This window comes from Carettochelys insculpta, chromosome 1 (genome assembly GCF_033958435.1).
Source record: "Carettochelys insculpta isolate YL-2023 chromosome 1, ASM3395843v1, whole genome shotgun sequence".
In the NCBI taxonomy this organism is placed as follows: domain Eukaryota; kingdom Metazoa; phylum Chordata; order Testudines; family Carettochelyidae; genus Carettochelys; species Carettochelys insculpta.
Genome location: NC_134137.1, coordinates 36,074,391 through 36,091,581, shown reverse-complemented (window position 1 = coordinate 36,091,581; position 17,191 = coordinate 36,074,391). Strand labels below are relative to the sequence as shown.

General features: G+C 40.4%; 1 protein-coding gene across 1 annotated transcript in view; it reads right to left on the bottom strand.

Annotated features, from left to right (window-relative positions):
* Nucleotides 1–17,191, bottom strand: part of CNTN5 (contactin 5) — an 850,947-nt gene that overhangs the window by 306,833 nt on the left and 526,923 nt on the right. Inside the window, exon 7 of the mRNA XM_074981652.1 lies at nt 4,383–4,478. Within this exon, the coding sequence (XP_074837753.1) occupies nt 4,383–4,478 (96 nt within the window). The remainder of the gene's footprint in view (nt 1–4,382; nt 4,479–17,191) is intronic.

The following is a 17,191-nucleotide window of genomic DNA, read 5'->3' as shown; positions in this document are numbered from 1 at the left end:
TCCAGAGTGACCTGAATAAATTGGAGGACTGGGCCAAAGAAATCTGATGCGGTTCAATAAGGAGAAGTGTAGAGTCCTGCACCTGGGATGGAATAATCCCAAGCAATGTTATAGGCTGGGGATCAACTGGCTCAGCAGCAGTACAATGGAAAGGGACCTAGGGGTTATGGTTGATGAAAGGCTGGATATGAGTCAATAGCGTGCCCTTGTAGCCAAGAAGGCTAATGGCATACTAGGGTGAATTAGGAAGAGCATTTCGAGCAGATCTAGAGAAGTAGTTATTCCCCTCTATTCAGCACTGGTGAGGCCACATCTGGAATATTGTGTCTAGTTTTGGGTCCCCTAGTATAAAAAGGATGTGGATTTGCTGGAGCAGGTTCAGCGGAGGGCAACAAATATGATTAAGGGGATGGACCACAAGACCTATGAGAACAAAAAGCAGTCAGATAGGCTGAGGGATCTGGGCTTGTTTAGTTTACAGAAGAGAAGACTTCGGGATGATTTAATAGCAGCCTTCAACTTCCTGAAGGGAATCTCTAAAGAGGAGGGTGAGAAGCTGTTCTCAGTGGTGTCAGATGGCAGAACAAGGAGTAATGGTCTGAAGTTAAAGAGGGAGAGTTGTAGGTTAGATATTAGGAAAAACTACTTCACCAGGAAGGTGGTGAAGCATTGGAATGCGTTGCCTAGAGCGGTGGTGGATTCTCCATCCCTCGAGGTTTTTAAGTCCTGGCTTGACAAGGTCCTGGCTGGGATGACTTAGCAGGGGTTGATCCTGCTTGAAGCAGGGGGCTGGACTAGATGACCTCCTGAGGTCCCTTCTAGTCCTATGATTCTGTGATTCTTGTTGCTCTCCTCTGCCTTTGTTCAATGTCCCACAAAAGTTTATGGCACTACCCCTGGAAAACTTACTTGGGTATTTTACGCTCTTTTCATGCAAAAATTATTTGGAGCAAGAAATTGTACAACTAATCAAATAACTTTTTTAAAAGAATTTCATTTTTTTCATTTTTGTTTCTTTGGGAGTTTTTAATCATCATTATCATTCTTGGATGACACATCAAAGCAAAAATACATGAAGAACCAGATAACAGACTATTTGTATGGGAAAACTACTCTATGAGTGTATTGCAAAGTCCTTTAAAAAGACATCTGTGTAGTACAGGTTGAATCTCTCTAGATTGGCACTCTCTGATCTGGTAACATCTGTAATCTGGAATTAGCCAGATGACCACTTTTCACGGTTGTGGCCAAGTTTCTGTGGCCATCAATGTTCCGTGTTGTTATTTAGCTGTAATTTACCCCAAAATGTCTTCTAAGAGCCCAGTAGGTAGAGGAAGTGTTGGCAATTCTACTAGGTAATAATGACTTCCTGTGGTCTTGTAAATACTCTTGTTCAGCACCGGTTAGGTCCAGATGGTGTTTGACTGGGGAGGTTCAACCTGTATTCTTATCAGTTGTTCAGCAATTTTGTTTGGTGATTGGCAAGAAAATGATAAATGTATTCCCCAACAACTGGCGCCTTGCACAGCAATGAAGACTTGGCTGAAGGAACTGGTATTTTGTGCAAATAAAGTGTGTGTTATTTATTCACACCTACTTTATCTCATCTGTGAAAATGAATTAAATCCATAAACCAGTATTTCTTTCACTTCATTCATGCCCTGCCTCTGGGTTACCATCACTGGCCTTGAAAGTCCCAGCTGTGCTATTCTTATTCATGCTGGTGAGCAATTACTCAAGTGAGCAGTTCCACTGACTTAAGGATGGAAGAGTAGGATCTTGTTGTTGGAGGCATTGCCTAAGAGGCTGTGGAGAATGAGTAGATTTGTCATTCTACCTCAGATGTTTGTCCTAGGATAAGAGATGGACAGTGTTGAGGAAGCAGTCCAGAAGGAATGAGTCCAGTGGGATTATTTGTGTAAGTGATCACCAGTAGGAATAAGGATTTCACAGTTGAGACCATGGTATTCACCCACCAAGAAATAAAGAAATGTCTACAGTGCAGCTGGGAACAAGTTTTCCCAGGCAGGTGAAGAGACATGAGCTATCTCTGCTTAGAATAAAGACCTAAAACAGTGGGGTAGCCAAGGATTACTTAGATAGCAGCTTATCTAGCTACTCAGGTAGTCTGGCTGGATTCATGTAGCTGTCTCTCTCTCTCTCATCTACTTTAGATAGCAGTATCTACTTTAGATAGATAGGTTTCTCAGGTAATGGGCCACTTGAATAGAAATGTGACCAGTTATTCCTCTACAGATCTGTTTCCAAAGTGGTTTTCAATGAACAAAATTTCTCTCCTCTGAAGAATACTACAGAAGAAGATAGGGGCTGCAGATGCCAAGTGCCTCTGAAAATCAGGCGTAGTATATGTAAAATTGGACATGCAAGAAAAGACTCCCAATATCAAAGGTTTTGACCCTATTATCTTCAAAGATTTAACATGTAGTTGTGTTCTGAAAAGTGACTTTGAAAAACTGCTATTACTAAGTTCCCAATGGCATGTCTCCCAGTGATTTCAATATCAAATCTGCTCACATTGCAAACGAAAACTTGATCTTTTCCAATGTCTAGTCTTGTAACTCATGATGTACCTGTGTGAGCAGCAGGGTTCTTGTCCATCATCACCATCATAAAGAATCTGCTGCATTACTTACACACATTACACCTGTCCCAGATTTTTTACCCTTCGGAAGATTCAGACAGGAACAGCTGGATGTATTGTTCTTGGGAAAACATTTGAAGGGCATGTGTATTGGTAGCATATAGTAAGATGAGCTATTTTGTTAAATGATAGCTTGTAAAGAGTGGGGTGGGTTATGAGTGTAGCAATGACCAGCTCCCTATGTCCCTTCAGTCTCTGCCCATATTGTGAAGCCAGACGCAGTACCTGTCTACGTGCTGGAATTGACCCATTTCTTCCCACCTTTTCACTGAATTGGCATATGTGGTAGTGATGTCTCATTACCATCCAAAAGCACTGAATGAAAAGGAGCTCATTGCTTGGACACTATAAGTGTGTTTACAGTAGGAACTAACTTTGAAGTTTACTTCAAAGTTGGGCACTACATCGAAATAGCCAGCAGAGAGTCTACACACATTTTCCCTTACTTCCAAGTAGGGGATGGAATCATGCCCCACTTCAAAGTTTAACTTCAAAGTAGGGTGTGTGTAGAAGTTGTACTTCAAAGTAAGCAATTTCAAAGTTATTTTTGTAGTGTAGACACAGCCCATGGTCTCCTGGATTAGAAGAAACAAAGAAAAATTACGAGCAACTGAAGAATGAACCCAGAAAAGAGCAGTGAGCATTGGGAAGGGTGAAGGATAGATAGAAAGCAGCCCACAGCGTTATAGAAACCAACCCCATCCACAGGTCCTTTGGCAAGAGAAATACAAAAACAAAAAATCTAAACCCTCTTCTATCACATTAAACAGGATTGTCATCCTTTTGGTTTATCCTCTCCTCTGAAAGCTCTTCTCTCTATAGAATATAACTTTTCTCTGGGACTGCAATGTGAAGGCAAAAAAGAAAACAAATCTTCAAAACATGGAACTCAAGCCCAAGTAGGAAAAGAACTATTCTAGAGTGTCCTTGACTCATGCATCTGTCGAAGCAGGTCTTTGCCCACGAAAGCTTATGCTCCAAAATATCTGTCTATAAGGTGCCACAGGACTTCTTGTTCTCAAAGATACAGACTAACACAGCTACCTCTCTGATACTTGACTAGAAAGGTATCATCTGAAGTTTCTCTAGATATCATATTGCAACTGAATATGAAATGTGCAAATATCAGATTTTCTCTTAAAAATATTTACCCATCTGCACAGACTTTGCAAAAGGGTGAGTCTGAGAAGGTAAAATGTAGCTGCAATGGCATTTCTAAGATTTTTCTTGGAATGTTTCCGTTGAAACCATTTCTTGGGATTTATGATTATTTCTGCCAATGATACCGTTGTGCTGGAAATAAAGCTATGCAGCAAGGGAATGCAATCAAACTTATGTCTGTACTAGGAAAAAAAACAAAATTCAATATGTATTCAACAATTGTGTCTGAACACTGACATTTGAAACAATTTTGAAGCCTTCTAAACTTTAAAAGAAATCACCTTCTGTGACCCAAAGGCGGCATATTACTCATTGGGGGTATGGAGTTTATTGCTCTTACAATCAACAGTAGGAGTGGAAATAAGACAATCTTATCCCAGAAATTCTGCTTACTCAATGGCATTTAGAGTATATGATCTTTAATTACTCATTTGGTACTCCAAGAACTTTGCAGAACTGTGCCTAGTTTGCCTTTAAAGTTTCACAGGCAAACATGCTCTAAAATAGAGGGCGTATAGTAATACAAAACAGTTTCAACATAGAACGTTGCCTACTGTACCTGGTGAATGAAGTGGAGGAGAGCACATCAGAACAACTCCTTGACCTTCTCGAACAGAGACTGCACTTCTCGTCCGGCCACTAAAATTTCCCAGATCTGTCAACATAACACGGCATTTTAGTTGCATGGAAAGAAAGTAATTAAATTTTGTTGCTCATGTGATTTAGTATTAGGTGGTGCACCATTTATAACTGACATTTAATAGCTCTTTTATTTATTTTTACTATTTCATGTTTATTGATTTCCTTCACTGATAGAAGACTTTCATGCATAGTAAACAAAAAGAAAAAAAGGTGAAGAGGATGCTTTGTGTCTAGTCTGAAGCCTATACAGGGTTGTTAATATATCATCCAAAGAATATTGTGTATCATACATTGTTATAAATGGAAGAAGAACCTACTCCCAAGGCTGTATAAGCAAATCAGCTGTACAACAAGTTTATTTTTAATACTCTTTCCCATATAGTTTCTTCAGTAACAAGGTTATCATTCAGTTTGGGGTAACTATATTTTGCCTTCCTACATTACTCACAGCAACTGAAACTGAATTAAGCATATTTCACTTCCCCCACTAAACTTTTGAGTGAAGTTGCAGTGCCTTATAATGAAAAGAGCTGACTGAAATATTTCTGATTTATGGAAAATGTTGACATTTTGAATATTTCTGTAATAAATTTGAATGAAAACAAGAATTTTCAGAATATTTTGTAAAACATCCTGTAAATATTTGTCATTTTGGAAAACATTTGTTTTATAAAATTATTAATTTTTTGAATGTTTGTTTTTATATTTTTATTTTGACATTAACAGCATATAAGAAGTAATGCATATTATACTTTACTATTGTGAGGACATGATATAACATGATATAACAATTCAAATAGTCTATTAGTTTTACTTTATTCATATTACAAACGGCAGTTGCTAGTACTGGCTAGTGAGGTTCTCAGGGAGGGCTAGTAATGGTTGAAACATGTTACTTTCTCTTGTAGAGTGACACATCTCCTGTTTGCATCAAATTGTTTATTGTTTTCTTGAAACAAGCTTTTCAGATAAAAAACTGCTCTGATGAATATTTTATATTTACATACTGCCTTTCATCCAGAAGATCTGACTTCTTTAATTATTGGGCTTTAGAGCAGTGTCTAGAGTCAAACTTCACACTTTTGCCCTAACCCCAATATTTACAAAGAAGTAACTATGGTAAATTTGTTGTCTTTGGGTCATATTAGAAGCATTTCTCATTCTGGATTCCTGCATGTACTGTTATTTGCTTGTGGTTGATCTGGACTCAATGAACATTCATCTCTGATGCGGATCATGGTTAGATTACTGCAATATACTCTGCTTCGGGATACTCTCAGAGAACTCATAAGTTCCCACTGCTGCAGAATAAAGTTCCTAAACATAGGAGTTCTCTATCAAGTGCTTCATAGACTCCTAGACTGTCAGGCCAGAAGGAACCAAGATGATCAGTTCCTAGTCTAATTTCCTGCACATTGCAGGCCACTGAGCTGCACGCACCTACTGCTGCAATAGGCTCATAATCTGGTTGAATTACTGGAGTCCTCAAAGCTTGATATAAAGATCTCAAGTTATGGAAATTCCACTATACCAACAAGTGACCTATCCCCATGCTGCTGATGAAGGGGCTTTCCCAATCTGACATGTGGGAAAGTAATCCTTCTCAACTCCAAATATGGTGATCAGTGAGACCTTGAACATGTAGGTGAGACCCACTAGTCACACAGCTCCATCACCCACCATTTTGGATCGTTACTAGAAATGGTTATGGATGGGCCCATGCTATACATTTATCAATCTTCAAAAAAGTATGTTTTCTGTTCCCCCTATTCCCTTTGCAAAGTTGTTCCAGAACTTCACTACAGTGATGGCTAGAAACCTTCATCTAATTTCAAGACTAAATTTATCAATTACTAGTTTAAAATCCATTTGTTCTTCTGCCAACATCAGTCCTTTACCTCTGCCTATGTTTATTAGGCTAGGCTCCATAAATCACCTCCCATAGGTAGGTTGTCCATTCCTCTGATCTAGCTAGTAAACCTCCTCTGCACCTGTTCCAGCTTGAATTCATCTTTCCTAAATAGAGAAACTAGAACAGTATACTTAGATTTCCAGAAAGCCTTTGACACGGTCCCTCACCAAAGGCTCTTATGTAAATTAGGGTAGGAAGATTAGGTCATTAGGTCATGGGATAGGAAGAAAGATCCTTTCAGGGATTGAGAACTTATTAAAAGACAGGAAACGAAGGGTAGGAATAAATGGTAAATTTTCACAATGGAAGGGGGTAACTAGTGGCGTTCTCCAAGGGTCAATCCTGGGACTAATCTTGTTCAACTTATTTCGTCAATGATCTAGAGAAAGGGGTAAGCAGTGAGGTGGCAAAGTTTGCAGATGACACCAAACTGTTCAGGATAGTCAAAACCAAAGCAGACTGTGAAGAACTTCAAAAAGATCTCAGCAAACTGAGTGATTGGGCAGCAAAATGGCAAATGCAAGTTAATGTGTGTAAGTGTAAGTCAATGCACATTGGGAAAAATAACCCCAATTATACATATAATATGATGGGGGCAAATTTAGCTACAACAGATCAGGAAAGGGATCTTGGAATTATAGTGGATAGTTCCCTGAAAACATCCATGCAGTGTGCAGTGGCAGTCAGTAAAGCAAATAGGATGTTAGGAATAATTAAAAAACAGATAGAAAATAAGAAGAAGAATATCTTACTTCCCCTATATAAAACTATGGTATGCCCACATCTTGAGTACTGTGTGCAGATGTGGTCTCCTCACCTCAAAAAAGATGTATTGGTGTTAGAAAAGGTTCAGAAAAGGGCAACTAAAATGATTAAGGGTTTGGAACAGGTCCCATAAGAGGAGAGGCTAGAGAGACTGGGAATTTTCAGTCTAGAAAAGAGGAGACTGAGGGGAGATATGATAGAGGTTTATAAAATCATGAATGGTGTGGAGAAAGTGAATACAGAAAAGTTGTTCCCATAATATAAGAACTAGAGGACACCAAATGAAATTAATGGGTACCAGGTTCAAACTAATAAAAGAAAGTTTTTCTTCACACAGCGCACAGTCAACCTGTGGAACTCCTTTCCAGAGGATGCTGTGAAGGCCAGGACTCTAAGGCTACGTCTACATGTGCAAGCTACATCGAAATAACTTATGTTATGATGTAGTGACATCGAAATAGTCTATTTCGATGAATAACGTCTACACGTCCTCCAGGGCTGGCAACGTCGACATTGAACTTCAACGTTGGGCAGCACCACATCGAAATAGGCGCTGCGAGGGAACGTCTACACGCCAAAGTAGCACACATCGAAATAAGGGTGCCAGGAACAGCTGCAGACAGGGTCACAGGGCGGACTCAACAGCAAGCGACTCCCTTAAAGGGCCCCTCCCAGACACAGTTGCACTAAACAACACAAGATCCACAGAGCCGACAACTGGTTGCAGACCCTGTGCCTGCAGCATGGATCCCCAGCTGCCGCAGCAGCAGCCAGAAGCCCTGGGCTAAGGGCTGCTGCACACAGTGACCATGGAGCCCTGCAGGGGCTGGAGAGAGAGCGTCTCTCAACCCCTCAGCTGATGGCCGCCATGGCAGACCCCGCTATTTCGATGTTGCGGGACGCGGATCGTCTACATGTGCCCTACTTCGACGTTCAACTTCGAAGTAGGGCGCTATTCCCATCCCCTCATGGGGTTAGCGACTTCGACATCTCACCGCCTAACATCGATTTCAACTTCGAAATAGCGCCCGACACGTGTAGCCGTGACGGGCGCTATTTCGAAGTTGGCGCCGCTACTTCGAAGTAGCGTGCACATGTAGAAGCGGCCTAACAGAGTTTAAAAAAGAGCTCGATAAATATTTGGAGGTTAGGTCCATAGATGGCTATTAGGAAGGGGTAAGGTATGGTGCCTAGCCTTTTGTCGAAGGTGGGAGATGGATGGCAGGAGACAAATTGCTTGATCATTGTCTTCGGTTCCCCTCCTCTGGGGCACCTGGCATTGGCTACTGTCGGCAGACAGGATACTGGGCTAGATGGACCTTTGGTCTGACCCAGTATGGATGTTCTTATGTTATGTTCTAACTGAATTGTTTAACGTGAGGTCTCACTAGAGTCTTGTACAACAGAAAAAAACACTTCCCTATCTTTACTGAAAATACCTCCAGTGATGAATTTTAGGATTACATTTGCCTTTCCATGTCTGCATCGCAACAGCAGCTCATAGTCTTCTTGTAGATGATCAATACACCAAGGCCTTTCTCCTCTGTCACTTCCAACTGGCATGTCCCCAGCAAATAGCAAACATTCTTGGTTTTAGTCCCTAAGTGCATGACCTTGAACTTTGTGCTATTAAATGTAATCCCGTTTCTATTTCTTTTCTATTCTATCCAATTTTATAGGTTAAGCAAATCATCTAGTACAATAGTCTAGTCTTCTTTAGTATTAACAATGCCTCCCAATTTGGGTTTTCTGCAAATTTCACTAAATTAGATTGGCCTTAAGACTGATAATGGAGAAACTCCATCTGCCACCTCCCTTCAGTCTGACAGTTCGCTTTTCAATATGACTTGTAGCAATTTCTCCTTAACCCAGTCTCTAACCCACCATTATGATTCTCCTGTTAATCTCTATCTTCTACAATTTAACTAATAATTCACCCCGTGGAACAGTATCAAATACTTTACTGAAATCCAGTTAGATATGATCTATTTCATTTATCTATTAAATTGGTTATCTTCTCCCAGAAAGAGATAAGGTTGGTCTGCCTTGCTCTATTTTTCATAAAACCATGTTGTATTTTATCCCAACTACCACTTATACCTAAATCCTAAAATACTTTATCTTTCAAAATGTGTTCTATGACCTTCCATACAATTGAGGTCAAAATAACAAGCTGGTAGTTTCACAGACCACTTCTTTTCCCTTCCCTTTTTAAACTGTAAGTGCTATGTTGGCAACATGCTGCTGAATGCACTCATTTTCAAGATGCTCAGCTTTGTTTCTCAACTAATCAGTTTGCTTTTCCAGATCTTATCCATCACTTTCAAACTTGCTCTTACTTTTGCTACTCTAGTTGCTATTTCCTTCTTACATTCTAAATCATAAGTCATGTTGCTCCACAGATACATGAACTTCTCTACATTCGCTTGTTCAATCCCCTCAACAATGATCTTCCTTCCTATTTCCTAATCTCCAAGTATCATTGTCTTCATTTTATCAATGTTCATAATCAGTCCATACTGCTTCCTTTCCTCATATAGCACCAACATCATTCTCACTAGATTCTCTTCATCTTCCTCAATGATAACTATATCATCTGTGAACCTCAAGTTGTTAATTTTCATCCTGTGTACCTATATCCCTTCTACCTCTTCCTTGATCTTGTTCATCACTCTCTCTAGGTGCATAATGAAAATATTCAGTATTTCTCCACGCAAGATTAGATGGCTCTCTCTACAACCTGGCAAGACTCAAGGCCAAAACTAACGTCAAGAAAATCCTCATTGGGGAACTCCTCTTGGCAAATGATGCAACTCTTGTCACTCATAATGAAGACACGCTACTGTCACTGCTGGATTCTCTGTCCAGAGCCTGCAAATTGTTTTCTCTTGACATAAACACGGAGAAAACTGTTGTATTTACTCAAGGTATACCTCAGTGACCCAGTGTCATTCTGGATAACAGCCCATTAGATGTGGTTCAACAATTCTGTTGCCTTGGATTTACTGTCACCACAAACCTATCCATGGACGAAGAAACCGAACATCAGAATTAGGAAAGCAGCTGCTATTTTTGGCAGATTTATGAAACGAGCATGGAACAATCCTAAGCTGACAGTGAAAACAAAGATACTAATCTACCAGGCATGTGTATTGAGTATCCTGTTTTATGGTCCTGAGGCACAGACCACCTACTTGAATTAGGAGAAAAAAACTGAACAGCTTCCATCTTTGCTGCCTCAGAAGAATTATAAATATCAACTGGCAAGATAAAGTTTCAAATGCAGATGTCCTGTCAAGATCTGGCATACCCAGCCTCATAGCAAGCCTCAAAAACAGAATACTACGTTGGCTTTGTCATGTGAGAAGAATGGGTGATAAACGTATTCCCAAATAAATCCTCTTCAGTGAACTGTAATGTCGGTTGAGAACAAAAGGCATACCAAGGCTAAGATTCACAGATACATGCAAAAACGCCATGAAAAAATTCAACATTGATCCAAAATCCTGAGAACCTACATCATCAGATCTAAAAAGCTGGCAACAATTGCTACGACAGGGCACATCATCCTTTGATAGTATGTGTGCAAGCCATACAAAAGAACTTTGTCTTAGAAGGAAAAGCTCTCAGACTCAAGAATTTAGAAATAGTCTGATGTGGTTATTGCAGTGAACTGTGAAAATCCAATATTGGATGGATAAGCCAAGAGAGAAGCTGTAGGCTTAAACACTGCCCACTTGAGGTTCATGGATGATATAGTCATCATTGAGGAAGAAGAGGAGAAGCTAGTGAAAATGGTGCGGGTGTTAAACGAAGAAGGGAAGCAGTACGAATTGATTATGAACATCGATAAAACAAAAACAATGGTATTTGGAAATAAGGAAATAGGAAGGAAGATCAGTGTCGATGGTATTGAACTAGAAAATGTAGAGAAGTTCACATATCTGGGGAGCAACATAACATATGATCTAGACTGTAAGAAGGAAATAGTGACTAGAATAGTGAAAGCAAGAGCAATTTGAAGGCGATGGATAAGATCTGGAAAAGCAAAGCAATTAGCTTAACAATGAAGCTGGGCACCTTGAAAATGTGTGTATTCAGCAGCATCTTTTACGGATGTGAGACATGGATGATAATGAAAAATTCAAAAAGAAGAATATTGGCATTTGAAAGGAGTTGTTATAGAAAGATTCTGAGAATAGGATGGATGCAAGAGGTCACCAATGAGGAATTATATAGGAAGATACAGCCAAAAGAGAACCTGCTGCAGAAAGTTATAAAACGGAAGCTACAACTATTTGGACATATTTGCAGAATGAACGATGAACAAAAAATCAAGACCCTAGTATTTGGCATAAGGACGGTTCACATAGGAGAGGCAGATATAGTAAATTGGTGTTGAGCTAGTCTACAGAAACTAAGCCACTCTCCACTGGATAGGGAAAGATGGAAGGAAATAGTGAGAGAGGCATCAGAAACCAATGGGCGCTGAGCCCACGGTTATTGATGATGATGATGATGATGATGATGATAGATCCTCACCATCACTGCTAAACTCCGTGTCTCACGATGAAAAGGGGCCATATATACTGTATTGGCAGTCCTCCAGTTACAGGATATGACTGCTGAGTTTATGGATTTGTTAAAAATCTTTGCTATTGGGTTTGCAATTTTTGTGTCAATTCCTTTAATATTTCCTTCAAAAAGTATTTGATTATCCATTTGATTAATATTTATGTATGTTAATGGACTTTTATCCAAAAAGATTCTGTAACAATTTTTGTAGACCCTTATCACCGAAATACAGCCACTTCTGCAGTGCAAAGCAATGTGTGTCCTCGAGCTGTGATCTCATCCTCTATGGCTACGTCTACACGTGCAGCCAACATCGAAATAGTCTATTTCGATGAATAACGTCTACACGTCCTCCAGGCCCGGCAACATCGATGTTCAACTTCGACGTTGCTCAGCCCAACATCGAAATAGGCGCAGCGAGGGAACGTCTACACGCCAAAGTAGCACACATCGAAATAGGGATGCCAGGCACAGCTGCAGACAGGGTCACAGGGCGGACTCAACAGCCAGCCGCTCCCTTAAAGGGCCCCTCCCAGACACAGTTGCACTAAACAACACAAGATACACAGAGCTGACAACTGGTTGCAGACCCTGTGCCTGCAGCATAGATCCCCAGCTGCCGCAGAAGCAGCCAGAAGCCCTGGGCTAAGGGCTGCTGCCCACGGTGACCATACAGCCCCGCAGGGGCTGGAGAGAGAGCATCTCTCAACCCCCCAGCTGATGGCCGCCATGGAGGACCCAGCAATTTCGACGTTGCGGGACGCGGATCGTCTACACGGTCCCTACTTCGACGTTGAACGTCGAAGTAGGGCGCTATTCCTATCTCCTCATGAGGTTAGCAACTTCGACGTCTCGCCGCCTAACGTCGAAGTTAACTTCGAAATAGCGCCCGACGCGTGTAGACGCAACGGGCGCTATTTCGAAGTTGGTGCCGCTACTTCGAAGTAGCGTGCACGTGTAGACGCAGCTTATAAGAGCTAAGCTGTTAGTTAGTTATTTAAAGCCTGTTACACCCACTGGTACGTAAGGCAGCAACAAAGGTCCTCTTTGCAGGGTCAAAGGGCTCAAAAACCTACAAGCAAAAACACAAACAGAATACCACAGAATTGGTGCTATGAATTCAGCATGTCTCACTCTTTCTTATGAGATAGTATTGAAGAGTGTTGTTGGGATACAGTTACATAAGAACATGAGAATGCTCAAGCTGAGGCAGATCAAAGGTCCTTGTGGTCCAGTATCCAGTTTTCTGAACTGTCACGCTGACAATGGCCAGTGCCCGGTGCTCCAGAGGGAATGAACAGACCAGGCAGCCATCAAGAGATCCCTCCTCTGCTGCTCTTTCAAAGCCTCTGGCAAAGAGAGTCTAGGGAACCACTCCTGACCAACTTAGCTAACAGAAGACACTCTGAGCATATGAGGTGCTGACTTACAGGTGACATTGAAAAATTAAGCCCTGATCTCTCTGCATTTAAGGCTTCAGGTCAAGTTCCATTTTCTAGACAAAAAACAACAACACAAACCCTGTTTATTCTTTACAATCATTGTTCTTGGTCTCCTTCCAATGAGACCCTCATGAAATCTCTGTCAATGAGAAGGTCAGAGAGCTCCCTAAAGTGCATAGTTTGATATTTTCTGTGACTAGAAATTTAAATTACATGCCTGTATAAACCTCGCCAAACTTAATATTTGGACAGATCAAGAAGTGATTTGCTTTAGATTGAATGTATTTTGAGGAGAAAAAACATGTTCTGAATCCAGGAGTGCTAAGTACAATGAGCAAAACCCATGTTATTTCTCTATCTATAGGAACAAAAGTAATCAGAAAAAAATTGCTTTAATACGACTTTGGACACTACAGCATTTAACAAAGACCACCTGAAATCCTCTTTGCATGTCTGCTTTTCTGAATCTAATTGATTCTACATGGTTTTTCATAATTGTCTCATTTCTGTAGGAAAAGTAGTTAACTGGATTTAGAGAAGCGTTTGGGTTGATCCCTTATAATTAGTTGTTCAGTTCTAGACAGGGTTGCCAACCCACAGACAGACAAAATGGGAAAAATTTATGAACAGACACATTTTTTGACAGACACGTTTATACTATATTAAGATTACATAAATGGCGAAAAGTGAAAAGTAATCACTGTTATTCACACATCACAAGAACAATATGCTATTTAACTCACTTTCATTCAGGCTGTGTCTACACTAGCTCCCAACTTCAAAGGGAGCACAATAAGTAAGGAGTTGGGAGATTATTAATGAATTGCTGTGGTGCATATGAAGCACTTCATTAAGTTAATTCTCCCCCACGGCAACTTTGAAGCAGCAAACTTCGAAGTGCCAGTGTGTGCGTAGCTGCGGCTAACCTGCCAGTACTTCGAAGTGCCCGGGTTACTTTGAAGTCTCTTTACTCATCAAAATTTTGCTATACACATGCCGGCACTTCGAAGTTTGCCGCTTCGAACTTGCTGCGGGGGAGAATTAGCTTAATGAAGTGCTGCATATGCACCACAGCCCTTCATTAATAATCTCACAACACCCTACTTACCGTGCTCCCTTCGAAGTTGGGAGCTAGTGTAGACACAGCCTTAGTTACATGTTGCCAATGTGCTGATGCTAACTCAGTGGGAAAATGTAGATAACAACACCATGTGGATCACATGATTCACATTACATCACCTCAAACATTGAACTAAATAAATAACTAAAACATCAATTTCCACTGCTCCGCAGTAAAAAGTTTGAAGCAGCACAGAAGAAATTTAATTGCTATGGAATAATAATTGCTGGGTTTTGAAATTTTATTGCAGTTTTATAAAATTTATGGACACCTAAATCTTGTTTAATGGACTTTACCCTTCCAACAGTGACTTCTTTCGACAGAGGCTTCTTGTGTAGATATAGCTATTAGCTTTATGCTGAAAGATTTTGGTGATTGCTTTTTTACCAAAAGAACCCATGACATTTTCCATAGAAATAAGCCTCATTTTTTAATAAGTTCTACTGATGAGTCTTTGCTAAAAGACTTCAGGTTTGCCTTTTCTCTGTAATGGAGAGAGCGAGAGAGCAAGGGAGCAAGAGAGAATTCAGCAGTTAGGTCACAGTTTGCTAACATAGTTATTTAAGACCCAGGTTCACTTTTAGTCAAACCAATGTAGTTCAAGGGGTTGGGAGGGTAACATAAGGTGCGAGTTTCAGCCCACTTGACTACTCACTAATTAAATTGTTTGAGTGAGGTGGCTGGTGTTAATCAATAAATGGTACAGGGATAGAATTAACTGCAGTAAACCCTTGATTTTACAGATCCCGATTTAGCGGACATTGAGAACAATGGGGGGAGATGTCCGTTGCTCCCAAAATCCACTGAGGTCACTAAAATCCTAAATCCCCTCCCACCAAAAAAGTAAAGGGACTTACTTCTGCCATGGCCTGGAGGAGCTGCCACCTCCTCTGCTGGAACCACCACACAGTCCCCCCATGTGTGGGGGGCGCACTCATGGACAGGCGGCACTCATGCCCCACCCCTGGTGGGAAGAGCAAGTGGTAGCTCTGGAAGTGGCTCCTCCAAGCTGCGCAGTGGCTCTGCCAGCCACATGTGGCAGGGCTACACTATTCACATGTGGTGAGGCGCTTCCAGCCATGTGTGTGCTGGGTGCCTCTAGCCGCATGTGGTGAGGCACTTCCAGCTATGTGCAACGAGGTGCCAGTCATGTGGAGGTCCAGCAGCTCCTCTAGCAGCAGCTCTGGCAAGTTGGGGTTTTATGTTTTGTTTTTGTTTTTATTTTGGGGGGAACTGGAGACGGGGAAAACCTGCAGGGGCTCTAACACTTATATTTAATGGACATTTGGGAACAATGGACAACCCTCCTGCCAAATTGGTCCGTTAAATCGAGAGTGTACTGTACAAAGTAAATACTACACTATTTTTAAAAAACAAACCTTGAAATAACAGGGAATTGAAGAATGATATAAACAATTCTTCCTTGTTTTAATAATCAGTTTGAGGTAGATGAGGTGAATGAAAGGAACACCCCTTTGTTAAAGATTAACCATGTGTCTCTTGGCTATAATTTACATTTAAACAAAAGAAGGCAGCTACCAACAAATCACTTGTTTGCCATTTCATTTTAAAGAAAAATCGAAGACACTTAGAGACGGTAAGACATAGGGTGTTAGTATCAGGAATGTCAGAACCACAACACTGCTTCAGACCATTCAGACTAGTCATTGAGCGTACTATTTTGCCTGTAGCAGCAATCAGTAACAGAGGTATGAGAATAAACCAGACATCCTCTAAAGAAGGCATGTAGCCGAAGTGTGTGTTGACATATATGGCTCACAAATAAAAAAAAAATTGTCTGTGTTCTGTTGGTGTTCAGTTTATTCCCTGAGAGATCAGATTTGTTTACCCTTGTCTTAGCATTAGCACTAAGATAACACCAATTGTACATTTTCAAAGCAGTGCTTGAGGTTTCAGCTTCATGATTTCCAGCAACTTTAACACGAGTCATGACCTTTACCACTTTTAAAATTTATGGATCATACATGGAACATAGCATTGTTTAAAAGAAAGCACAGATAGCAATTGAATTATGTATAGGAGACCCTCTTACACTGATAAAGGTTAAATGAAGCAGGCTTTCTCATATGTGTGCCAAATTAGTCTATAGACTTATAGGGGAATGTCCACCTAGAGTCTCTAAAGATTTTATGTTGCTACAAACAGGAGATAGTTCTCTGTTCATTAAACTCCTTATTAAGCTACCTCCTTCTGTGAATCTCTCCACTTTGGCCATGTTTCTCTAACATCAGTAGTTCAGCTGGGAATAGTTTCATTAAGCAGAGTGTGTGAATACAAAATCAAAGCAGCTAAAATGAGCTTCTGTGTAATTCTGTTGTTTAATATATTTTGCATTTTACAGGTGTATATGCATTTTTAAAGAGGGTATACGGCATAAGAAAGTTAACTGTGCATCACTTAAAGCCCTTGTATTTTATAGAGTGATGTCATGAATGCATAGTACACTGCTGCAAACCTTCCAGTGAAAGTGTAAGCAAATCAGATGCCATTAAAGAAGAGACCAGAGAAGTCTCAATCTATATATTCATTCTGGTAAACAAATGTAGTGCTTCGTAAAGATGCCAGATAGCATCTCTTCAGTCAATTGCATGCCTTGATTTTACACTTTGAACAGCAGAAAATGCAAACATATGGTTAATAAACCATAATGACTGTTTCTGCAATAAAAAGGTACATGTTAAATTAATAATGCATGATGGTACAATGCATTTTTAAGTTATAAAGAAATGTCCCAAGGTTTAATTTACATTGTGGACTACATTAAACTGTGATTGTGGCATTCTATACCATGGGAGTGCACCCTATTACCCCCTTACTCTCATTTATATATAATTATGACCTTGCATATAAAACATGTCATGTAAGATATGAGAGGAAAATCAGAAAGTCAC